The following is a 23,853-nucleotide window of genomic DNA, read 5'->3' as shown; positions in this document are numbered from 1 at the left end:
TTTGCCACGCGCTGACTTTTACTCTGTCATCAATAAAAAAAAATCTTCTTTCTATGTGCACCGTGGACAGTAGATAGATGTTTTCTGGTAATAGGACAATTAAAATGATGATATTTATGAGAAGGAAGGTAAATAATCATTTCTTTCAATTTAAAATCGAAATAATCGTTAACAAAAATTCATTGAGAATTCTCAAGAAGAATTTATTTTTAAATAATTATAACGGTTCATCACACAAGATTATCGATTAACAATGTTTATGTTGCTTTTTTACTTCGTTCCAGAAGTTTAAATATAGAAACGATGTATATACTATATTATTAACCGATGATATATCGATTCGTGTCATCATTTTTTATTTTTTTTGTATCACTCACGTAACTTCTTATTATATAAAAAAAAAAAAAAAAAAAAAAAAAAAAAAAAAAAAGTTGTTTTTCACAGATGATTCAGAGAACATCTTACTGAATCCAATCGTAAGTAATGTTAGTTGAAACTGAGGAAAGTAGTAGGCTATTCAGTTTTTATTATAGATAAATTGAAAAATGGCGAGCCTACAAAAAAGAAAATTAGGAGTAGTCAAAGAAGTTTAAAAATCAAAATTAGCTTCGATGTTCATCTTTAATTCGATGTAATTTATAAATTTCATGCGTCTTTATTGTTTTTTTTTTTAAATAATTTTTTGTATAGCATCGTTTTAAAATTCATGATACTCATTATGGAGAATATTATATTCTAAAGATCGCAGTAACAAAAGAAAAAAAAAAAAAATATGGAAAAATTCTCTCAAGCAGATATCGATAGGTCGGTATGGGGGGCGTTAGAAGTTTCAAATTTCACGGGGCGTTTTCTTAATTGTATTCCGCTGCTAATGAAGATCCAATTTAGTCGATTTGGAGCTGTTGGCTCATTTTAACCAAAATGAGGATACTGTGGTTGTTCGGTTTTTTCGTCATCTTCTTGCTGAAACGAACTAGTATGTGAATGATAAAGTTTTAGTATTATATATATGGTGTATATATATATATATATATATACATATATACATATATAAATTTGTCGTAATAGTGATTTATTTATTGTCTATTTTTTAACTTGCAATATATCGTATGTAACGTGATTTTGAAAAAATGAACAAAAAAAAAAAAAATAAAAAAGGAAATGTAATTCATGAATTTAAAAAAAAAAAAAGAGAAAAGATATGTAAAAGTTCATCTCTCTTTCTCTTTTTTTTTTTTTTTTGTTAATATCTATATATATTTTATATTCAAATATATAGATGCTATTGAGAAAAGGTCACTTTCCGTGCATGAATGTAAGTCCATTGAGAATACGTCGATGATGATGAAATTAAAGAGACATCTCTTTTGTGATTATGATACCACCGTTCGACCGACTACCAATCATCAAGTGGTCACTAATGTTACGTTGAAACTTGTGCCGAAATTATTGGAATTTGTAAGATTTTTATGAAAATTAATAATTAGAATGGAATAATTAAAAAAATTTTTTTATTCATGTTTCTTTTATTACATAGGATGATTGGACCAGCACTATGACTCTTCATAGTTGGATGAGCCTCGTAAGTAAGATACCATACTTATTTCTTGTCCTTTATAAATATTTATATGCATGTCTTGACATTATTTCATTTTTATTGTTGACAGAATTGGAAGGATGAACATCTCAATTGGAATCCTAACGATTTCGATGGCATTTCCACTGTTCACGTAAACAGCGATGAAATATGGGTACCAGATTTATCAGTTTATAATTCGTGAGTGAAAAATGGTTCAAAGAAAATTTTATTTTATCTTGTATATTATTATTTCAGTTTATTAGTAAAATGATTTATGTTGCAGAGGTGATATGTCACTAGAACAGAATGGCGTTCCTTCGACGAAATGTTTGGTCATTAATACGGGCTCGGTTATCTGTATACCGGCGTTGAGTTACGTAACTAAATGTATCACAGATTTTACCTTTTGGCCTTACGATAAGCATGAATGTCGTATCAGATTTGGTTCCTGGTCGCATACTGGAGAAGAAATTAATTTTCATCTTGACAAGAAAGGAGTAGGTTTCATTTGCCCGATTTAGAAATTTCGAAAATATGATTTCTTTTTATAGAAAAATTATTAATCGTATAGTTTCATTAAAAAATATTAATTAAAAAATATTAATCGTATAGTAAAAATTATTAATCGTATATTAAATAATTATTAATCGTATAGTACGAGATGGAGGGTTATGCGAATAATACGGAATGGAATTTGAAGATTTTGAATGCTGAGAAGATCGTAAAAAAATTCGAGTGTTGTCCTAACGATACCTTCCCTATACTTGTTTATACATTTTCTATAGAAAGAGAACCAGGATTGGTACATGTAACTTTTGTTACGCCCGCTATAGGTTAGTCGATTTAATTATATCAAGAGATATCTCGTGTAAAATATTTTGTTCATCATCAAAATGATTTTTCTTCAAAAGCGATAGTATTGCTAACATTGACGGTTCTATGGCTGGACTCAGGATCGACAGAAAGAATGGCGATAGCCAGTATGAATTTCATTTGTCACTTACTTTGTATTTTTGATTTGCACTGGCAATTACCCCATAATGGTGAGAATGTACCACATATATGTAAGTATCCAATATATGCATAATTTATTCGCGAATATTGAATGGTTTAATGATACGATCTTGCTGATTTCAGTATTATTTTATCGGGATTCTCTCGCGTTGGCTGCATTTGCTTTGATCTTAACAGCTTTGTTAAGAAAATTACAAAATATGAGTATGGAGACACCGACTTGGGTTTCGTCTACGATTTCTTTCGTTTTGAATAACAGAGCAGGACGTTTTCTAATTCTTACCGATGATGAATCAAAAGCTTCGACCACTGGTATATTGGCCAATGAAACGGATGAAAATTCAGATCTATCGAAAGCGAATGATAGAAAGAAGGAATCATCTTGGAGACATTTCGCTGCGATCGTCGAATGGTTATCCTTCATAGCTGTTACTATAACCTATGTGATCATTTTTATAATTCTTGTACCTTCCGATTAGAAAAAGTTTTGTAAAAATAATATTCTTTTCTTCGTTTCTCTCTTTGCTCGTTTAATTTTTTTTTTAACGACTATCAAAAAAAAAAAAAAAAAAGAAAATTAATTAAGAGAACCTGTACATAAGGCATATTCATCGAATTATATCTTACGTGTAAAAATACATATACATGTATCCTAAACTTTTACCTATCATCTGTAGTATGTATGTACATCGAATAAACTATCAAAATATCTCAAATTTTTAGTTATTATAAGAATAGAGTTAGTTTTTTTGGGGAATCTTTCAATGTTTAATATGACAAAAATATAGGAAGTCAAATCAAAATAAGAATAATAGCACGTTCAATAATTAATACTTATATATAACGCATGACAATGGTTTAATGAGAATTTCGACATAAAGATTTTTCTGATCAAAATTATTCGGATTTAATTAGATTTAATTAATTGGAATTAAATGAATTCTCCAATAGAATTGTGATATATATATAAGTCTTTTAAGATGATAAGGAATATGATTTCTGGTGGGCGGTCTTCAATGTCTGCAGTTTTATATTACATTGGGCGTACTGACGTTTAAGTAACGCACAGTTCGGAATCGTTAACAACGGACGTATTTAATTGTCATCCGTGATCTTCGAAAAAGTTAACATGATTTTATTCGTTCTATCATTAATTGGATATGTTGCTTTTGTTGATACATCTCTCATTCTCAATAATTATGAGGTACAGGAAAGTTTAGGATGTAAAGAAATCGAAAGTAAGTCTGCTGTTCTCCAGCTAAGAAGACATCTTTTTTGCGAATACATTGAAAGTATTAGACCAGTATCGGATCATAGAACGACGACGAACATCGAATTTGGAATAATTCCGAAATTTATCAACGTTGTAAGCATCATTCAATGTTTCTTATAAAATATTTTCATAAATCGTAAAATATATTTTCCCTATTACTTTTTTTTTTTCAGAAAGATGAAGAAAATGTTATGGAACTGCATTGTTGGACAATATTCGTAAGTAAAATAATATTTATACATGTTTTTATCTTTTATGATGGTTTTAATATAGTCTTTAATTTGTATGTAAGATGTGGGAGGATGGCCATCTCACTTGGGAACCGTCACGATTTAATGATGTCAATTTTTTTCACGTAAAAAGTAACGAATTATGGACACCTGATATCATGATACATAACTCGTAGGTTGATATATATATGTGTGTGTGTGTGTGTGTGTGTATTGTTTTAGAATATGTTTATGTATTCATTTTTTCTCATTTTATCTATTTTTTTTATTTCGCGGATAGTGAGTCCTATGACAACGAAATACCATTTACAAATTGTTGGGTATCCAGTGCAGGTAAAGTCAAATGTGTAGTAACTACTAGGTATATGGTAAAATGTCTTAGAGATTATACATGGTGGCCTTACGACGTTCAAAATTGTACCATTCAAATTGGTTCATGGTCCCATTCTGAAGAGGAACTCAATTTTGTTCTTATAAACACCGGGGTAAGAAATATTTGTCAACGATGTAAATTTTACATTAGTATTATATTTGCATTTTTTCTTTCGTAATTATATTTTATAGATTATTATGAACGAATTCCAAAAAAATTTAGCATGGGAAATATTACAATTTAACGTTACTACACATACGGAATCTTTCAAATTTGCCATTGACCTAACTTCTCCAATGATATTTTTTCACTTCATTTTACAACGACGTTTTAATGCTACGCACGCTATTTATTTGTCATCAGTTATTAGTACGTAAAATTTTTTAATATTATTATTAAATTAATATTATAGATACGATAGAAAAGTACATATAAATACGTATATGTATCGCGAAGATTAGTTCGAAGTTTAAAAGAGCGGGAAGAAAGATGGCGATACAAGCGCCATAGCGGTAAAAATAGCGAATTTGATTTACATTATGAGAGGTATATTATTTCTTTATTTATATTTTTAGTATTGATAATAATGACATTGACAACTTTATGGCTGAATCCAAAATCTACCGAACGAATGATACTTGCAAATATAAATTTTATCTGTCATCTGTTGTTCTTAGAAGAATTGTATTGGGAAATACATGGAAGTGGCGCTTCTACTATGTTAAGTGAGTTGTTTCGTACTAAGTTATAAATAAATCATTTTTATAATCAACAAATTTATCGATAATGTTATTTTTTTTTTTAATTTTTACAGTGAAATTCTTCGTAAAGTCACTCGCTCTAGCCTGTTTTACTCTTATTATTACTAGTATTTTACGTCATTTGTTAGAATTAACAACAGAAACTCCTACATGGATCGCAACGAGAACTTCTACCATTGTAAAAAGTAAGATAGGACGGATTCTTCTTGTAAGTATCTTAGATCCTAAAGCATCTGCAGAATTGGAAACTGAAGCTGAAGATAATGCTAATCTTGTAAGTACAAAGAAAAATGAAGCATCTTGGAAACATGTTGTGATGCTTATTAGTTGGATCAATTTTCTTTGCATTCTTTTTATTTACATCATTTTGATTAGTATATATTTTCCAATTCGTTCTTCCGGACATTCTTATAATTTCAATACTTAAAATTTTTCTTAAAATAATTATTTTCTTACGAATGAAATATATGAACTATAAGCTTAATTTTGACTGTGATTTAATATGTTAATAAAGCTATTATAAAAATATTAATAACGCTATTGCATTGTATAATCTTGTTAGTTAATAATATATCAAATTATGAAAAGATATTTTCTCTTATTTTAATTGGAGGTCTTAAAACAATAAAAATGTTTAGTTATAAATACATTTATTTTGGAAAACATGTCAGATCTGAATAATTTTAAAATTCATGCATTCATTCTCACGATAGTCATACAATGATCACTACAAAAGATGCTCGTCGATATACTTATATATTTTATTTCATGAATATAACAAATCATGAAGTCAATAAGAAATATTAAATCTTGCATATTGAGTATCATTGGGCATATCTTATTATAGAACAATTTTTTAATTTACGATCATATTAAATAATAAACTTTATTATTATGTATAATTATAATTTTCAAATAGAATGAGAAAGCCTATAGTAAGAAATTGCCCTCGTTTGATTTAATTTTTTGTTAAATGAGGTTTTTCTTTTTAACAATGATTTTTCTTACACTATTTACACTCGCAAATTGAGCAATAATATTATTGGAAGGAGATAACTTACTTGCTAAATGTGAATGTTATTTGAATGCATTCTCATATACAAATATCAATGTGATGTAATGGAAACATTCTTTTCCTAAAGAATAATGGAAACATGTACAAATTTCTTTATTACTTATGTATCAGTAACTTATGTATGATATCAGTTGCTAAATGGATAATGTAAAAATAAATGCAAAAAACAAATTCTTAAGTGATAAAAAAACAAAAACAAAATGGCAATTGATATATGAATGAGAAGAGAAAAAAATAAAACAATAAAATGGAATGTAATATTTCTCACTGCGATTGATAAAGTAAATAATCCTTTAATATCCGAGGAAGTGGAAGAGAGTCCACCGCGTTCCTTTTGGTATATTGCAAAATAGCATCTCTACAGGCGCTTTGTAATGTTGACACTGTCAAAATATATTTTTAGGAATTATAAGCTATATAAATTAATAAGGAAAATCAATTTAAGAGAATAATATAGAACAAATTAAGGAAACAATGCATACCACCGTACAGTTGCACTATCCTCACTTGTTTCGTAGTACCATAAACATCTACCACAGCACGTAATGGTCCAGCCTTGTAAGGTATGTCCTTGCTACATACTCCTTGATCTTCTCCATTTATAATAAAATGCATCTCTGCTGTATCAGATCCAGCTTGCGGCACATACATAATTCCAATACGACTGCCAGCGTCGGTAGGCAAAAAATAATGGGAGGATCCAATAGTGTTTGGTCTAAGAGCATTAAACGGTATAACACCCCGAGATGTTTGAACGTTTACTCCATCTGTGACCAGCTTCTTCTCCCTTGTGGGGATACCTTCACCTAGTAGAATAATAAACGGTTAGTTACAAAAGTCGCTTATAGAAAAGCAAAGTTAATATTCTCTCACCATAGCCAGTGCCTGCGATACCTTCGAAGCTATCCCAAATAGTATAACTTTTGGTGATAGCGAAGATCCAGGTATTACCGAGTTTGACCAGATTGGGCATGGCATATTGGGGCAGACTGTTCTTAACGGAAGCTGGGTCAATCAAAGTCAATCCAAGACGCATGTGACCGCTCCAACCACTTTCAGTCTTCTCGATTTCTACTAAGAAAATCTCACCTGGTTGTAATGGTTTCTCGCTGAACGCTAAAGAGTTCGCGAAGCTCGCAGTGCGATAAGCTACCGTGCTATCCTCGCGAAGTACGATGTTCTCTCCGTGTGTCGGATGAAACCTCGTAACGATTTTCCTCGACTTTTCAGCCATCCTGTCTCAAAGGATGCAGAATGAAAGTAATTTACTACTAAGAGTCGTCGAATTCCTCGAACGAACTCATAAGTTTATTCAACTCCATCGAGGAGGATGGACCAAGGTTAAACGGTTTAAACGATGATTTACGTTTAATGTCAAACGTGTCTTCGATCCTTCGTATTTTGATATAATGATCTCTACGATAGAGAGAGCACCTTGTAAATGACACATCGAAATGCCGTCAACTGGCCTGGTTACATCGTTGATCGAAACTACGAATTCGAGGTTAAGCTAGTATCTTTACGAACTTTTAAATAATGTAACGAGATCGTTAAGAAGCTTAGGAGAGATTTAAGGAATTCTATTGTGGTGACAAATATGATAACCGGAATTGTATCGACGAAATTTATCCTCGTGTTTACCAATCGAACGTCCACCATTACGGAATGCCAAAGCGGCTCGAGATCGGAGCACGCGCGGTTCCGAAAAGGAAATCATTGTCCTTCTCTCGACTGACCAGTGTCGCTGCAATATCGCGGATTAAATAGCAGTCGATTTAAAGTTGCTGCTTTATACATCTGCCTCCTCGATATACGTATGTAATATATCTATTATGAATTAAAAAAATTTTCTAAAATTAAAATTTTTTCTGATTTATCGAGGGAACCCACTGCGATTGGGATTTGCAAAAACTACGACAAAATACGATGATAAAGAATAAATTCTCTCTTACGAATAGATCGTATTTTCTTAGTTTATTCGATAATTCCTCTTAAATAATATATCCAAATCACGTGAGAGAGTCTAGGATCTGTGCAATGCACAGAAAGTTTACCCGTCACTGGACACTTTTCGTAAAATTCGTTTTCTGAGTCATTCGTTTGTCGTAAATACACTGTGACATTAATTTCCTTAAAATAATACATAATCATTTGATAAACGATCGGTATTCTTCCAAAGATTAAGATACTAACCTGTTTTGGATTAATATTTTGTGATGTCGGTTTAATCTCGAAATCTAAATTACTGTTCGCGAGGAATTCGAATGTTTTTGTTTCTTGGAAAATGTTTTTAAATTTAATCGTAACTGGTGAATTTGCTGTCATCGTATATGGGCCTTGTGGTTTAGGTAATGAATAAGTACCAATTATAGGATATCTAATGCAAGAGATGAGATATTATGTGATTACGATATAATATTCATTTCGTAAAAATTAAATCACACGTTTTTCCCGCCTTCTCTTACGTAAAAATGCCCGCCGTGTTTGAACTGGCTATTAAAGTGGCCGTAATATTTTCGATATCATGCGGTTCGTAAATGACATTGATCGAACCTCGTTCCAATCCTTCCATCTCAATCTTTTTAGGACAAATAAAACTATTGTTGTTTACCTGCATTAAATGTAACATGAATTTTTTCGTATTTTTTAATTATATTTATACGTCCAATAAATTCATATTTATTCTAAAATTTAATTTTTTTGTTTCTTTAAATTAAAATTTTCATTTACTAACTTCAATAACAAAGTCTGCTTTCTTCGAAGTAAAGTTTCTTATTGGAAGTGAAAATGTTACAGTATTTCCTAATATCGCTGTGACATGCGTAGTTTTTTCTGAGACCGGAGGCAACGCCGTTAATCGTAATTCGTATGGGAAACATCCAAGTTCTTGACAAATTATATCAAGTTTCTCAATCGTTTCTTCGGACGTTAATATCGGATTATAATTGATCGTAATAAATCCCTAATATTTAAATAAAAATATTATTATATTTTTATATAATAGCATATTATAAATATATTATTATATTTTAATTAAGATTATAATATTTAATTAAAGATAAAAGTCGAATCAATTAAATCTTTATAATATAATAGATTTATCTGTGATATTGAACGAATTATCGTTTTAACTAACATTCGATAATGGCGATACGGTTATAGGTATGTCATAAACAATGATTGCTGGATGTTGACAGTTAATTGTAAATGTTATAGGGATATCCTCTAATGGATTATGAAGTTGTAACGTGTGACATATGGGCGAACGTACGTCCGTAATTAATTTGATCGATTCGATCACTTCCGGTTTTGTTATGGTATATTCTATCTCATAAAATTGATACTCTCCATCTTCGTTAATAAACGTGATCTATTAATGTAAAGAAATATTTGTAATAATAAATTAAGATATATATATATATGATAATACATATATTCATAGAAAATACACATGTATTAATTATTTTCAATGTTTTACCTTGAACTGAAAGTATGATTCTTTATAAGAATGAAAAATAGCACGATAGTCACGTTGATTATTTGCTGGTACATCGATATTGTTATCGCCAGTAAAACTGAATATTGGAATATTATTAGAGCCTTCTAAATATAATTTCTTCTCTCCTACAGTTTCTATTATACATTTAAATTGCTGATGCCTGTTCATCCAATTATACACGGGCAATAATTCTGTATATTTCATTTTTGCAGGAAACTGACGTACAATTGTGGATATAGCTTGTGGGGGTAAGCTGAGTCCACGTAAAGAGTATAATAAAGGTATTTTGTTGTCTGGTAGTTTTATCAACAATGTTCCCTGCAATATTTTTTTTTATTAACTGGACACATTATTATTATTATTATTATTATTATTATTATTATTATATTATATTGATTCGTAAAAAATAGTTCGCATTCACTTTGTATAGCTCATTATTGTTCAATCTATATTAGTCTACTAAGCATTATAGCACGTTCGTTTACCTTATGAAGATTGTCTTCGGTATTCATAACAAGTGGCTGATAAATGACGGTACAGGAAGTAGACTCTTCCGGAGGAACATTGAGAATATTGTCAACGTAAAAAGATTCTCCAGATATCTCTGGTTTTAATTTCCACGGTAATACGGTATCGTTAAAGATGTCTATGAATTTAAATTCTTTCGAACGTACGAAAGCTTTAAAAGATAATGTTTCAATCGGATCCGGTAATTTGATGCAGGCACCGGTTATTTTTATTTTCAACGTGTCAAACTTTTCAATCACGTTTTCTGCCTGAAGCGTACCTTATATTTATTAAGTAGGTACGTACTAAATGGGATATATATATATATATATATATATATATATATATATATATATATATGGAGTATTTTAAGTAACGTTCGAAGACATGATTTTTCCAATAGCGTGATAAAAAAGATGCTTTAAACAAAAACTCATTAGTACTTGATCGGCAAAAAATTTAACACTATTACCATTACTATCTAAAGTGTCTGAAAAATCATGGCCATCGTTATTTGAAATAGCCTATATATACTTTACATACTATATATACTTTGATGACAGATATAATTTTACTCACGTATCCTTCAATTACATTTCTTTCACGAATCGGTTCAAATTTCACGATAAAATGAACGTTGGTGCCGGGAGAACAGTAACCGGATTTAGGTGAAATTTTAAAATCGATCGGCAGATTCGACGTGTCCCATGTAAACCTTATAGAATTTAAAAATATTTTTATCATCGAGTTTGACGTTAGTTTATTTCAGGATAACTTACTTTCCTCCTACGTCACCGATGTTCATCAAAACCAATTTGGTTTCACTGATACAACCCTGAATGATGGTACCAAACGCGATGTATGATTTGTCCAAACGAAATTCTGGTCCAACGCAGCTACCGCGAAGAATAAAAAGAGAGAAAATGGTCGAGTCGACTATGGCTCCGACTTTTTGAGTAAACATGTTTATCCTAGATGTTGCTTTGAATTTGATCGTCAAATCTATTTTCTCGTTCGTTCGAACACGCGTTAATTCGGACGGTTCAATTATCAGAGCTCGAGCAGCATATGTCATGTTTATTTGAAGATTTATATCATTCTCGTCAGATCTTTTGGCTTTTATTATGGATTCCTGATGTTGTGTAATGTTCTCGTTCGATTTTGGGATACACGTAGGTGCTTTTTCTATATATTTTTTGTCATGCAATAGATTGTTCATTAGATCGAATCTCAAATCAACCGGTGCTCGACCTTCGTTAATCACAGGTACTTTTCTTATCAATGTTTTATGTACCGGTACATTACCCAATTCGATTATTTTATCCCTTGAATTCACCAGACGAATCTATATTTATTTGAATATATTTTAATCGAATGACACAGTAAATTTATAAAAAAGAAAGATGAACGTTTGGATTTAACGATCTTTTTATAAAATTGTATAATTCTAAGTTTTATAAAAATTGTGAGCTCTCACTTTGTAATTGATTCCTTCGCCAGTGATCTTAATATTTTCCTCGATGGTCGAATTAATTAGAAACTTTAAGATTTCTTCGTAATTAGTTTCCTGCAAAGGTCGAAATTTGATAGGAATACTTATGCTGGATTTGCCTGCCAGAGCTTGAGATAATTCATTCAGATTAATCGACATGTGTGGCTGTTCCTCGAACTTGCATTCCATTCTATGGGTAGAAAATTCATTGATCGATACGTCCTCGAGAAGAGTGTAATATCGTTATCAAAGGAATCGATGTTCTCACACGAGGGGTTTGTTCCCGGTATTGCTCACGCGCAATTCGATTTGATAAGGGGATGATTCTCGCACGTAACAGGGACCGAAATCGTATTGACGAAAGCTGAATTCAATTGGACTTTTACACGCAATTGCTTTTAAAATTAATCGGTAAGTTGGACCTTTTAAAATCTGTAAAAAGAAAAAAAAGAAAAAGAAGGTCGGTTCCAAAATTTCATCTCGTTTAATATAAAATCGAACAATAGATTTACCTTTAGGATAACACAATGATTCTTTATAAACATTTTTCGTTTAGCAATCAAAGTTAGACAACAAGTTGTATGGGATTCGCTCGTGACGTGACCTTTCTTTTCAGATATAGATATAACATACGCATTCATACTGATGATCTCTGCTGTCATACCGAGATCCCAGGTATAATAAAATGTTACGTTGCCTGAATTGATTATTTTAAATCTAATGATATTGGTTCTTTTAGGTATTATCTATATCAAATTTAAGAATATTAGTAAATAGTTTCTATTTTATGTATATTCATCATCCAGTATCGTCGTTTTACTTTGCCGAAGTCAACGATGTTATCTTGATGATCTAACAATTTTATATCCTCATTCTTCTTGTTAATGTATGTGATGCAAGGCATTATGTTATAAGTTGTGGTGGTTACGAAAAATGTAAGTGGATTTCTTAAGAATTTTAGGATACATTGTACAGAGAAATGAAACTCTCCTACTAATTTTGGTTTATAACTTATCCTAAAAGATTTATGCAGAGAATTTTTATATATACACGTAAGAATTATTAACGATTTCTTTTTTCTTTTTTATCTACATTTTCTCACCAAAACGTTTGCTCGCCGTTCGCTTTAAGAATACCGTTCATTGGTGTCACGATAATATTTTGATAATGTCCTTCGGAGTAGAGACTTTCTTTTGATATTTGAAAAGAAATATCAAAATCTTCTTTATTGATAATACTCACGGAATCTTGAACTTCGAGATCTACTTAATAAAAATAAATTTTATAAAACGCAAATATGATAATAAGAAAAATTAATTTCTACGTTTTTTTTTGCCGACCTAGAAGAGTAGGCTTCATTTTTAAATAAGGCTTCGTGCAATATACTACAGGTTCTTTAACTATAGCAACAAAAAGAAATAGGCATTCTAGATCATATTTCTCGATCGAGAACATCCAAAAGGACTCGAAGATGCCAACGTCAGTTGATAAAAATGTGAATGCCATTTCAGTTTGTTTCCCACGTTCTGCAACACCTTCCGGTACTAAACATTGAAAATTGGTGACCTCGTTGATGAAATAAGGAGTATGATTCTTCCAAGAAAAATGATAATTATCGGCGGTAGGATTTATCATAGGAAATCGTCTGAAAAAGATCGAATGTATTTTATTAGAAATATACTTTTACTTATCCGGTCACTATATTTACTAATCGATAACTAAGTATTTTTTATAATAAATGATCAATATATATATATATATATATATATATATATATATATATATATATATGAATATTTTGGTCAGTATTTACAATGAAATATCTTAAATGTATTAGTATTATATTTTTAAGAAGTTAATATTATTCTTACTTCGTGTGTACATTACCAACACCGATCACATTCAATTCGATCACTCTAATATTTTCTACAATTACGTCGTTCATCGAGTACCCAATAGGTCCTGGTAATTTTCGATCACGTTTACCACTTGATATGTAATCACTTTCAGGTACATCAAAGTGACAATAAGGAAGTACACTTCTTGCTTTGATAGGTATCACTAATTCTGTTAATTTTGGATCAAGATTTTCTATCCTGTAAATAATATTGATATTAAATATTATCAGAATCATAAAATATTTTTCTTTTTATTTTTACAAAGAATATTTCGTTCTTGATCGTGATCGTACACGTTTAATGTCTCTGAGTTAACTTCTAAGAATTTACTCATCAATGATTTTAAGAAGACATACTTGCAATTAAGATAGGCTTTGTAATCAAATACATCCCTAGGTGAAAATGTTAGAGTACATTCTAGAGATTCTCCGGGTAGCATTGTTCCACTTCGTGGAACTATCTCAAATGGCAGATCCTCGCCTTCGAGCCAACTGTCGGTACTTCGATCCGTTAGGCAGGCTGTGCTGCTATAAAGATCTGACCCTTTGCAGGTACACGGAGGTGGTTTTATATCCAAGAAAGGTTCTACAAAAAAAAAAAAAAAAAAAAAAAGAAGAAGAAGAAGAAAGAGAAATAAAAATCCTCTTTTCTATCAGACCTTTCTGAAATCTGAGATCTTTCATAATCTCTATTTGATCCATAGAAATCGTAATTTGAAATAAAAATCCTTTTCTCTCACCGTGACTAGGAAGTGGTTTACAACGATGTAAACGTAGGTTATTATCATTCTCTTCGATCGGATAAAGAACGCCTCGTGATGATTTTGATCCTGATCGTGATTGAAAATCACGAGATCTCGATTTTTCGCTTAGACGTACCGTACTACCTGATATTCGTTTTGGATATTCCTCATCCATATTTATCACCCAAGCATAATCCGTGTTAACGTTGCTTGGATTCGATAAGGTGAACGTGTATTCACGTTTCTATGGAAATGATAATAACGATAACATTTTTAACATTAACAAAAGAGAAATCAATACGTGTTGTTACTTGGAACATAAGTGTGTCCTTGAAATCGATCGAAGTCGCAGAACAAGAATATTCTGAAAATCCTATTATGGCGTTCATTAACAAAAGTATACATCTACTTGTTCCAGGTATTATAGTATGTTCTGGCTCGATAGTTGGTTCCACGTTCTTTTTCGATAAGCTGTCCTCCTTATTGCCATCGGCAATATCGATTTTCTCCCAACGTACGATGGTTTGCCTGTCGTCCCAAGAAGTTTCTCCCGTGTAGTTCGAAATTTCGATTTGTGCAACGACACACTCTAGTCTGGTCTGAATATAATATCGTCACGTTTTCCTTGCTGATCCTTTTTTTCTTTTTTTTTTTCCTTCTTTTTATTAGAAGCACGTTCAATCTATTTTCTACGAACTTACTACATCATGCCTCTTAGGTTCAGATTCGAGCAAAGTAGCGGTAACTTGTTTGCTCGTTGAATGTTGAAGATGTCCAATCGATGGTTCGAAAACTACGTTGGGATGAGCAGTCCATTGAAAACGAAAACATCGATCCAAAGTTTTATTTACGATCTTGAATGTTCTTTTATACATTTTATTGATGTGACAGGTACCATAATCCAATTTATAGGAGAGAAATACAGGTGGCATTGGATCTAAAAAATAAATGTTAAGTCCTATCGTAAGTCGATGAACTTACAATTGTCTTATCGTGTTTTTTTTCATCGTATTTCATTCATGTACCTGTCAACAAGCTATACGTAGACGATAATTTATTTTTTTTCAAATTTGATTCTCGACGATTGTTAGTCTTCGTGTTTAGAAATTCTAGATCTTGAAGTATGATCGATTCGAGGAAGCTCTCGCCTTCGAGATCGATCGTTAAGTTGTCGTAAGGATTGTCAACTATAAAAAGACGTATACGACCTGTGTATTTTCCAATATTTTTCGGAGAAAACATAACTTCGAAACTGGCAACATCTTGTGGCATCGTACGAATAACAGCGGTGGAGCATCGATTGTCTTGAACTGAAACAAGAAATATGAGAACATCAATATTATTTCTTATAGAGAAAATAAATTCTACGAAAAATTTCTTACCATCGTCCTCGTAATCCGTGGTACGTAGAAGAGTCTGAGTATCGGGAGTAGCTGAGAAGCTGAAGATACCATTGGGATTATCATAAACTTCAACGATAACATTTGCTTTAACAAATCCGATATTTTCAAAGGAAAATTTTTCAATACTCGTTTCTTCTACCAGTGTACGATGAAATCTTATGATTGCTCCATCGTGTACATCACCGATTGGTTCTGTTATCGTTACTTCCGGCACGCAGGCTTCGCCGATTAGATCAATTATCAATTTTTCTGTATTTATGCCAAGTGGCAAGTTTACCGAGATTTCTAAATACCCATAATAGGTCTGGAATGATATGATAGAAGGAAACATTTTTTTTGTTTTTCCTATGACCTAATTACAGAAAGAGAGGAGGGGAGAGAGAGAGAGAGAGAGAGAGAGAGAGAGAGAGAGCTTTGCAGAAAAAAAGAAATAAACAATAAAACAAAATAAATAATTAAAAAAAAGATGATGCGTAATACCTCGATCAACGTAGGAGAGAAAGTAATGTTGATCCTTTTATAACTATGAGCTGGTATCCGTTCCTTTTGTGGTTCCACAACGAAAGTTGTAGCTTTCACGTTCGAAGGTCTTTTCACGAAAGCTTTGACTATTATGTCAGCAGGTACGATATCTCTATTGTGGACCTCGAAACAAGTCGTGTATGCGTTTGACATAGTGACGCGACGAAAATGGAGGCACTTTGGTTGACGTGCGAACACTGTGTGAGCACCGATCTATTTCGATGTTATGTAATAATAATAATACTAATAATAATAACGATAAATGTATGAAATAATTTATGTTAAAATAATTTTTAACAAGAAATTTTACCTCTTTGGGACAAAGAAAGTCTTCTATGTTATCGACAATATGATTGTTTCGAAACATATTATCTAAATTCGTGAAATCAATCGACGGAATGCAAGACTCAACGCACAGAAGTAATTTTTTCCCATCTTTGTATTCTATAACAGTATCCGGAACAAACACAATAATCTCTTTTTCTTGAAGACCAACGATTCCTGCGTTGCATTCGATTGCAATAGTATCGATCTGACCGGCCTCGACGTCAGCCTCTATTTTCGTTAATACGAATGGGTCGACATTTAAAGTACTGTTAACATTCGTGTCTCTGTTAAATAATATATGTAAGTAATTTTATTAAGACGATTGATATTTATTAGAAAATGAAGTGATTTTTTTTTTCGTATATATCACGTTTTTTCAGTTTTCATTGATTTCTTTTCCTTTTTACTGACGATGTCTGTGTCCCTTCCGGTATTTATTTTCTTCGATCGTTCTTCCTTTTTTGCATTTACAGGCAAAATTATCGATTTTACTGGAATTTGTATTGTATAATGAAACTTAAAGACTCCTGTGTTTTCGATATCGAGATACATGATCTTTTTAGTAGAAATTGGGATCACGCCGAAATTTATTTCGGGATAAGGATTTAAATTGAATCTTTGAAGAAGGAATAACAAATAAATTTAAGCAAAATGATTTTTTTGAATAATATTCTTTTTTCAAATCAGTATCTATCGTACCTGTTATAATATGCTTGGAGTGAAACGCTTAAAGGAAATTCTGCTACGATCATCGGATCTTGATTAGGGTCGAGAATGTGACAGATCAATATCGGAGCTTCCTTCAAATGGATCTCATTTTTTGGTAAAAACGTCATTTCTACCGTAACTGTTTTCTGTGCTTGTATCGTACCGGTAACTGGATAAATCTCAAGATTTTTTTTCACGTTCGTAGGTGTGGCAACATTATCGTTTAGCTTCGCATTGTCATCGAATTTTATACTGAAAGATCGTATCTCAATAACTTTTCATATCTAATATTTCTTAGATATTTTTGGGATCTTTTTCTTTCTAAGGAAATAATTCGTTACTAACATGTATTTAACTTCGTAATTCCCACGATTTTTCATAACGAAACGTGCATTGACACGATGGTCGACCAGGACAAATTTTAAATCGATTGGATTGGCATAATTGATGTCGACCAATACGTCGTAAGTTTCAGCAAAGATTGTAATAACGTCGGTGTTAATGGGATCTTCATCGTCCTCGTGAAGAAATATTTGAAAATCCACTTTCTCTTCTACCACACCTATCTATTATTTTCAATTACGAATAACAATGTACGAACATTAAATAGAGACTAATTTCAGACGAAAAACAATGAATGCTCACCGTACTAGCATCATAAGAAAATTCGATCGTTTGTTCTTTTAAAGGTGGTAGAAGGTTTTCTTTCGGGGTAAACGTTATTTGGGGCTCGAAGGGTTCTTTACATTCGATACGCCAGAATATCGGTACGGTGGATTTATTTCGAATGGTGGTAAAACGATCTACCTTTCTGTAGAGAAGTACACGTCCGAAAGATAATTGTTTCTCATCGAGTTCAACCTCCAATCTGATACCGTAACATCGAAGCTAAAAAAAAGGAAACAAGTAAATATCTCCGAGAGATTCTTTTTTTCTTCTATTATTTTTTTATTTTAACGAAAATAATAATTTACTTCGATTATATCGACTCGTGGATTATTTTTTGTACAAATATATAATTCGTTATAATATGGACCGAGTTTATTGACTTCGGCTGATACGATCAATTTCTCATCCTCGTAAGGCTATTGATGCGATCATTAATAAAAAATAATATATGAATTAATTATGAAAATATGAAAAGGTATATAACGTACAGGAATAATTAATGTTTCAGGTTCAATATCAAATTCATTTGCATTGTTATCTTTAAAAAGTAATGATACTTCTGCTTCTATCGGTGTTATATTTCTTAAAGTGAATATCGCTGCGCAACGTGACCTATCAAGAGAAAATGATAAAAATTAAGATATTTTGATAAACTAAAAGAAAAAAAGTACGAAAGAAAAAAAAAAATGAAATGTATAAGAAACCTTTTATCTTTTTTGAGTAATACCAAAGATCCAAAATCGAATAAATTATTATCCAACATAAAGGAAGGTTCGTTCGTTTCATCTATTTTCTTCTCCATTATCTTCAATAATAAACGAATTTAATTATAAATTAATTACAAACAAAGCTTAATGAAATTGTATTGTATACAGGGTGAGTGAGAAGTTTCTATGTGGGTCAATAGTTTCTAAGTGATTTTAAAAATTAATTACACTTTTTTGTGACTTTTTAAGCTTGTAGTTAGGCTTGTAGTTTTACGATCTGATAAAAGAAAGAAATTAGTTAAAAAGAAATAAATAAAAGAAAAAAAGAAAGTGATTTTAAAAAACGTGTAAAAATTTTTGGCCTGCCAAGAAACTATTCAACCATCCTTTAAATGCAATTTGTCTTTTTTTTTTTGTAAATGATAAAAATTTTCTTTTCTTATCTTTACTTTTTCAAAAATAATGTTAGGATTCATGTCGAGTCTCGGTATAGTAGCTAATCCATTAACTTCGATATGATATGTAGTGTGAGGATTGTCGACTATAGAAAAAGTATAAGTTTTTTGATGATCTCCTATTTCTATAGGACGATATCGAAGCTTGAATCGTTTTTTTTCGTTAGATTGTAAAATTAATCGTGGTTTGACTATTTCTTCGTGATACAATCCGAATTTGTTAAAATTTAAAAGTTCACTTTCGATCGTCGAAAGTTTCGTCGTTGTTTCGTCGATATTGTGTAACGACATTTTCGTTTTAGTCTTTTTTCGTTGTTTATTTTGATTGTACACTTGGTTTTGATGAATATTCGTTGTTGTTGTAGTTTCTTGAAAAGACTCCATCGCGTGATTAGTAATGGATTCAATCGTTGGCTCTTCGTGCAAAGTTGCAATTGAGACCAACTCGAACGTATCTAATCAGGAACAGAGAAAGTAGTCTTTGTAATTCCGTTGATTATATATTCTCATTTTCACGTCGACGATTAAACGAATGATTTAATCGTCGTGTTCTATAAATCTTTTTTACCATTTTTTTCAACCATGCTTGGTACTTCGAAACCTTCGTAAGTGAGAATGGAATATATTTTAGATTCTGAATGTACCTTTCCGGTGATCTTTTTTTCTATATATAGAAAATTCAATTTCATTATATTTTTATCCTATATTATGACATTGTTTTTTTTTTACTTACGTAAAGCATTTTTAATCAAATCGTTTTGTCTGATTTGAGAAACTACTACGTCATTCATCTCGTTGTTCCAAGGATCGCTTGTTCGTACATACCAAATGTGAAAATTATTTCCTTTCTAGAAATATTTCTTTCGGTCATAAAAATATCATTTTTATTAAATATGTAAAAAGTGGATCAAAAGATACTAGCTGATCTTAAAAATTAATTATTCTTTTTTGTGACATTTTGAACTAATTTTTCTCTTTCAGATTGTAAAACTTCCGCTTTCTTAACTTTTTCAATATCGCTTGTTTTTAAAATTAGCTTGAAAAGTTTAAAAAAAAAAAAAATAATTGATTTTTCAAATTACTTAGGAGCCTTTAGCTCATCATAAAACCTACGTCTATGGTTGTCTCCGTATGTTCTTTTAATTTGCTTGTTTTTGATACTTTATCGTGTACGTTCTAAAGAGAATAAACATGAATATATTTTAAAAAATTGTGGAAGTTCAATTTTTTTTCTTCATTAAAAAAAAAAGGAAAAATACTTACAATGATCTTTTGAGTGGAATTAATATTTTTTATTATATATTCTATGTTTTTTAGACTGTTTCGATATTCCTCCATGATCTTAATGATCTCTAACATTTCTTTCGATAAAACTTCTTTTTCTATGGGGTGTAAAAGAAAAAATATTTACACTACTTTAAATATGACAATAAATTAATTTAACTTTTTAACTAAAAAAATTTTATATATATATATATTTTGAATAAAATTACTTAATTTAGGACTATCATGACTCTTTTTACGAGCAGTATCTCTTTTACTAGAAGCCATTTTAGATTCTTTTTCATCTCGATTAGTCAAAGATGGACGTTTGCCTTTGGTTGTTAATCTTCCTTTTTTAGTTTTATTCTTTGATTCGGTAATACGTATTTGTAATTTTTCCTGGAACGATAATTTAAAATTGTAACAAATTCCATTTTTTTTAATGCTGGAATTATTGTTATTATTATTATTATTTTTTTAATGAATCATGAACTTTTTTTCCTTTTGACGCATCCAATTTCTCAAATAATTGAGCTCTCCTTAACGATGCTTCTTGTTTTTTTAGTGGCAAGATTGCTTTAAGGTACATATTTTTATCTTTCTCGGAAAGTTGATCGTAATCGGACAGTGACATCTCATCGATCTCTTGAATTTTCTTTGCAGTATTCTTAGCTATTTCCTCGTCTATATACACGTATATATATATATAAATAAAAAAGGATAAAAAAAGAAAAATAGCATTTTAATTTCCTTCAAATATTGCTTCTCGATAATATGGAAGAAAACTTACCTTTTAATCGTTTTAACTCATTAATTTTCCAATTGCAAATGTCTTCTGAATTGTAAAAGGTAATGAAAAGAAAAAATTCTATGTGACCGACAATATCGAGTAAAATATTTAAAGTTTTGATCTCGTCGCAAATGGTACTATTATGAAGAGTTTGTAAAACGAAACCTCTTTCGAAATCTTCTTCCGATAATCTAAATTAAAATTAAAGAACAAGAAGAAAAAATAATAAAAAATGTTAAATTTAAAAAGAAGCGATATATAAATTAAAAAAAAAAAGAAATTCAATTAAAATGTAGCTTATCGGAACTCCACAGCTTATCGGATATGATTTTCAGTAATGCAGAAACGATCGAGAAAAGAAAATTAAAAAAAAATATAATTTTAAAGTACAACGTTACCTTTCTCTTAACGCTTCGAATAATATATCCGAACCAATTTCCAAAAAATTTCTTTGGCTTTTTTTACTACTTTTATCACTTTCATGAAAGTTCGTTTTATCCTTTATGGTATCAGTGATCATTTTTGTTGGAAAAATTTTTTCCAATAATCGTATAGCTTCTAATTTATGTTCGTATTGACTTAAAATATCCATAGAAATTAATGTTTCCTCAGTAAGTGATAATTTGTCGTACGATTCTAAAGGATCAGGTTCGTCGGTCCAATGTAAAAATCTTTCCTCCTCTATTAAATCGTTATCGTGCTTTTCGGATATCGATGTCTCCGTTGTTCTTTGTGTTTCACCCGATTTTTTTCTCTTTTGGGAAGATCGTGACTTTTGCGTACGCGTTGTTTCCAATTTTTCAGCAAGAATTTGAATTCTTTTAAAAGAGAACAGATAAATAAAAAAAAAAAAAAAATTCATTTGATAATAAGCTGATTTTTCGAAGATCTTTTACGAACGATTAAACGAACCAAAATTATATTTAAATAAAATTTCCCTAAATTATATCTTTATTATTTTGATTCATTTGCTTATCATTCTTATTTTAACTTTTTTCAAATTATTTCTAAACAATAATAATAATAATAATAATAATAATAATAATAATAATAATAATAATTATTATTATTATAATTATACTAGTATTATTTTTACAAATGATCATAATTCTTTTTTTTCAAAAAATATACACTAACCTGTTTTCAGAAAATTTAGAAGTATAATTCTGATAAATCTCATTGATAGCTTGTCTAAGTTTGACCGAACACTCGCTCTTGCTAAAAGCTGCTATTTCTAAAATAGCCGTGTCTATAGAAAGCACGGGAATCCCTAATGCTCTGGCACTTCTACATGCCGTTTCCTGGTAAGCTAGAAAATTATTATCATGCAGTTACACATAAGTACGGTACAAACTTAATGTTTCTAAGCTGTTGCGTTACTGAGTTTCGCCGCTAAATTTCTGAGATAATGATATATACCTGTGAAAGGTGCACCGTGAAAGATAATGCAAACTTTCTTTTCTGGTTTCTCTGATTCTTCCAACTTTTCTGTCAACATGGATTGGAGTTCGAGTTCATCAAACAGACATTTCACTGGATCTTTCATGGTTTTATGAAAATTTGGACCTTTGTGCAAATTACTGATGTGATCTTGAAAACGTAACATACAATTCAATAAAATATATAAATATACAATAAGAAATATTATATATATTTTCTTTCTTTTTTTATTTTTACCGAGAAGCAATTTTTCAATGTTTAATTGATCGATCATCGAAGGACGATCCTTTTTTATGTCCCATAAAGTAACGGAGCCATTAAGTGATTTTTTCCTTTTCAAATTAGATACTTTTCGAAGCTTCAATTTCAAACTTACATCACCTAAACGTTTATTTTGTTTCTTTTTCTTTTTTGCGATCGACGTTTTCTTATTGATTTCTTTATTTAGAACTCGTTGATCGTCTGATAAAAAAAAATCATTATAGTATCATTACACAAGTATGAACATACACAAACATATATACATATATACTTTCTTGTTCTTCTTGTTCTTCTTCTTCTTCTTCTACTTCTTCTTCTTCTTCTTCTTCCTCTATGTAATTTATCTCATCAGATTTTTGTTCTTTAGCTATTTCGTTGACTAAATCATTATAAAATTCAATTAATATAGTTGGGATCCCTTCAGCAACTTTTCTAGGTGGTAAGAGGATTTCCTTAACATCGTAATAGTGAGTAAGTATCTTAGCAATGAGATCTTCGTGTATGAATCGACTAAACATTATCATAAATTTCATATAATTATAACCAAAAAAGACGTAATTAATCTTATTGGATGTTCAAAATCGATTCTCACTCATCGAGATGATGCCAAAAAAATTCTATTGGATATTCGCAATTATTTTCAATCGTGAATTCTCTTTCCTGGATTTCCATATATGGTATAGTTGGTAAAAATTTGATAGAAGATTCATTTATATCTAATTTACGTTCTATTCCGTGACCAGTTAAAGCTATCGTTTGAAGTTCTAAGCCCATTTTAACGATGACATTTAATTTACCGTTTACGCGCCACTATTAGGGTTATTAATGGTAATTATTAATACTGTAGAGATAAAAGGATCGATAA

The 23,853-nt window shown here is 30.7% G+C and overlaps 6 protein-coding genes across 8 annotated transcripts; 2 read left to right on the top strand and 4 right to left on the bottom strand.

Moving 5' to 3' along the window:
* The first annotated feature begins 7 nt into the window (after window positions 1–7).
* LOC122629842 (neuronal acetylcholine receptor subunit beta-3-like) lies at window positions 8–3,309 on the top strand. Of its 2 annotated transcripts, none has more exons than XM_043813676.1 (8): window positions 8–128; window positions 1,280–1,458; window positions 1,538–1,582; window positions 1,668–1,777; window positions 1,863–2,076; window positions 2,235–2,412; window positions 2,491–2,643; window positions 2,717–3,309. In XM_043813676.1, exons 2-8 carry the CDS (start codon window positions 1,339–1,341, stop codon window positions 3,070–3,072), a joined length of 1,176 nt encoding a protein of 391 aa, XP_043669611.1. In that variant the 5' UTR covers window positions 8–128; window positions 1,280–1,338; the 3' UTR covers window positions 3,073–3,309. The 2 variants fall into 2 exon arrangements, with proteins under 2 accessions (XP_043669611.1, XP_043669610.1); XM_043813675.1 differs by lacking the exon at window positions 8–128 and adding an exon at window positions 636–976.
* A 338-nt stretch (window positions 3,310–3,647) lies between these two features.
* Window positions 3,648–5,727, top strand: LOC122629958 (neuronal acetylcholine receptor subunit alpha-3-like). Its single transcript, XM_043813908.1, has 7 exons — window positions 3,648–3,959; window positions 4,040–4,084; window positions 4,159–4,268; window positions 4,377–4,581; window positions 4,661–4,838; window positions 5,045–5,194; window positions 5,284–5,727. Exons 1-7 carry the CDS (start codon window positions 3,723–3,725, stop codon window positions 5,655–5,657), a joined length of 1,299 nt encoding a protein of 432 aa, XP_043669843.1. The 5' UTR covers window positions 3,648–3,722; the 3' UTR covers window positions 5,658–5,727.
* Window positions 5,728–5,863: 136 nt separating this feature from the next.
* On the bottom strand, window positions 5,864–8,025 carry LOC122629959 (neuralized-like protein 2). 2 transcript variants are annotated; one of them, XM_043813910.1, is made up of 3 exons: window positions 7,200–8,025; window positions 6,788–7,111; window positions 5,864–6,688 (listed from the first exon to the last, which is right to left on the bottom strand). In XM_043813910.1, exons 1-3 carry the CDS (start codon window positions 7,537–7,539, stop codon window positions 6,570–6,572), a joined length of 783 nt encoding a protein of 260 aa, XP_043669845.1. In that variant the 5' UTR covers window positions 7,540–8,025; the 3' UTR covers window positions 5,864–6,569. The 2 variants fall into 2 exon arrangements, with proteins under 2 accessions (XP_043669845.1, XP_043669844.1); XM_043813909.1 differs by having other exon boundaries at window positions 7,179–8,023.
* Window positions 8,026–8,279: 254 nt separating this feature from the next.
* LOC122630156 (hydrocephalus-inducing protein-like) lies at window positions 8,280–19,618 on the bottom strand. The gene is made up of 32 exons (XM_043814339.1): window positions 19,229–19,618; window positions 18,777–18,865; window positions 18,561–18,684; window positions 18,378–18,488; window positions 18,049–18,291; window positions 17,749–17,969; window positions 17,395–17,655; window positions 17,103–17,311; window positions 16,679–16,977; window positions 16,327–16,581; window positions 15,826–16,150; window positions 15,469–15,753; window positions 15,145–15,401; window positions 14,755–15,042; window positions 14,441–14,687; window positions 14,058–14,286; window positions 13,675–13,899; window positions 13,144–13,448; window positions 12,906–13,065; window positions 12,624–12,819; window positions 12,316–12,549; window positions 12,072–12,235; window positions 11,789–11,993; window positions 11,091–11,656; window positions 10,891–11,026; window positions 10,290–10,580; window positions 9,784–10,122; window positions 9,442–9,675; window positions 9,040–9,267; window positions 8,771–8,916; window positions 8,499–8,682; window positions 8,280–8,435 (listed from the first exon to the last, which is right to left on the bottom strand). Exons 1-32 carry the CDS (start codon window positions 19,616–19,618, stop codon window positions 8,280–8,282), a joined length of 7,602 nt encoding a protein of 2,533 aa, XP_043670274.1.
* On the bottom strand, window positions 19,529–20,842 carry LOC122630009. Its single transcript, XM_043814000.1, has 5 exons — window positions 20,728–20,842; window positions 20,498–20,616; window positions 20,348–20,410; window positions 19,968–20,082; window positions 19,529–19,898 (listed from the first exon to the last, which is right to left on the bottom strand). Exons 1-5 carry the CDS (start codon window positions 20,783–20,785, stop codon window positions 19,786–19,788), a joined length of 468 nt encoding a protein of 155 aa, XP_043669935.1. The 5' UTR covers window positions 20,786–20,842; the 3' UTR covers window positions 19,529–19,785.
* A 339-nt stretch (window positions 20,843–21,181) lies between these two features.
* On the bottom strand, window positions 21,182–23,762 carry LOC122630155 (hydrocephalus-inducing protein homolog). Its single transcript, XM_043814338.1, has 8 exons — window positions 23,581–23,762; window positions 23,302–23,498; window positions 22,965–23,189; window positions 22,707–22,877; window positions 22,425–22,596; window positions 21,686–22,105; window positions 21,310–21,478; window positions 21,182–21,262 (listed from the first exon to the last, which is right to left on the bottom strand). The coding sequence occupies exons 1-8, from the start codon at window positions 23,760–23,762 to the stop codon at window positions 21,182–21,184; spliced, it is 1,617 nt and encodes a 538-aa protein (XP_043670273.1).
* Between the last annotated feature and the right edge of the window lie 91 nt (window positions 23,763–23,853).

The sequence above is a fragment of the Vespula pensylvanica genome, chromosome 6 (genome assembly GCF_014466175.1).
Source record: "Vespula pensylvanica isolate Volc-1 chromosome 6, ASM1446617v1, whole genome shotgun sequence".
NCBI classification, from domain to species: Eukaryota; Metazoa; Arthropoda; class Insecta; order Hymenoptera; family Vespidae; genus Vespula; species Vespula pensylvanica.
The sequence above is the reverse complement of the archived record's forward strand: the minus strand, read 5'-3'. Positions and strand labels throughout refer to the sequence as shown.

Coding starts and splice junctions, on each gene's coding strand:
- LOC122629842 (XM_043813675.1), top strand. CDS start 922: ATGAGGATACTGTGGTTGTTCGGTTTTTTCGTCATCTTCTTGCTGAAA. Junction 977..1,279: donor CTTCTTGCTGAAACGAACTA/GTATGTGAATGA, acceptor TCAAATATATAG/ATGCTATTGAGAAAAGGTCA. Junction 1,459..1,537: donor TGCCGAAATTATTGGAATTT/GTAAGATTTTTA, acceptor TTTATTACATAG/GATGATTGGACCAGCACTAT.
- LOC122629958 (XM_043813908.1), top strand. CDS start 3,723: ATGATTTTATTCGTTCTATCATTAATTGGATATGTTGCTTTTGTTGAT. Junction 4,085..4,158: donor TGCATTGTTGGACAATATTC/GTAAGTAAAATA, acceptor TTTGTATGTAAG/ATGTGGGAGGATGGCCATCT. Junction 4,582..4,660: donor TTGTTCTTATAAACACCGGG/GTAAGAAATATT, acceptor TATATTTTATAG/ATTATTATGAACGAATTCCA.
- LOC122629959 (XM_043813909.1), bottom strand. CDS start 7,539: ATGGCTGAAAAGTCGAGGAAAATCGTTACGAGGTTTCATCCGACACAC. Junction 7,112..7,178: donor TATCGCAGGCACTGGCTATG/GTGAGAGAATAT, acceptor TTATTCTACTAG/GTGAAGGTATCCCCACAAGG. Junction 6,689..6,787: donor GATAGTGCAACTGTACGGTG/GTATGCATTGTT, acceptor ATATTTTGACAG/TGTCAACATTACAAAGCGCC.
- LOC122630156 (XM_043814339.1), bottom strand. CDS start 19,618: ATGGAGTCTTTTCAAGAAACTACAACAACAACGAATATTCATCAAAAC. Junction 18,685..18,776: donor TTACTCAAAAAAGATAAAAG/GTTTCTTATACA, acceptor TTCTCTTGATAG/GTCACGTTGCGCAGCGATAT. Junction 17,312..17,394: donor CTCCAAGCATATTATAACAG/GTACGATAGATA, acceptor CCTTCTTCAAAG/ATTCAATTTAAATCCTTATC.
- LOC122630009 (XM_043814000.1), bottom strand. CDS start 20,785: ATGGCTTCTAGTAAAAGAGATACTGCTCGTAAAAAGAGTCATGATAGT. Junction 20,083..20,347: donor ATACGGAGACAACCATAGAC/GTAGGTTTTATG, acceptor AAATATTTCTAG/AAAGGAAATAATTTTCACAT. Junction 19,899..19,967: donor TTTGATTAAAAATGCTTTAC/GTAAGTAAAAAA, acceptor TTCTATATATAG/AAAAAAAGATCACCGGAAAG.
- LOC122630155 (XM_043814338.1), bottom strand. CDS start 23,762: ATGGGCTTAGAACTTCAAACGATAGCTTTAACTGGTCACGGAATAGAA. Junction 22,878..22,964: donor CATTGAAAAATTGCTTCTCG/GTAAAAATAAAA, acceptor TACGTTTTCAAG/ATCACATCAGTAATTTGCAC. Junction 22,597..22,706: donor TCACGGTGCACCTTTCACAG/GTATATATCATT, acceptor ATAATTTTCTAG/CTTACCAGGAAACGGCATGT.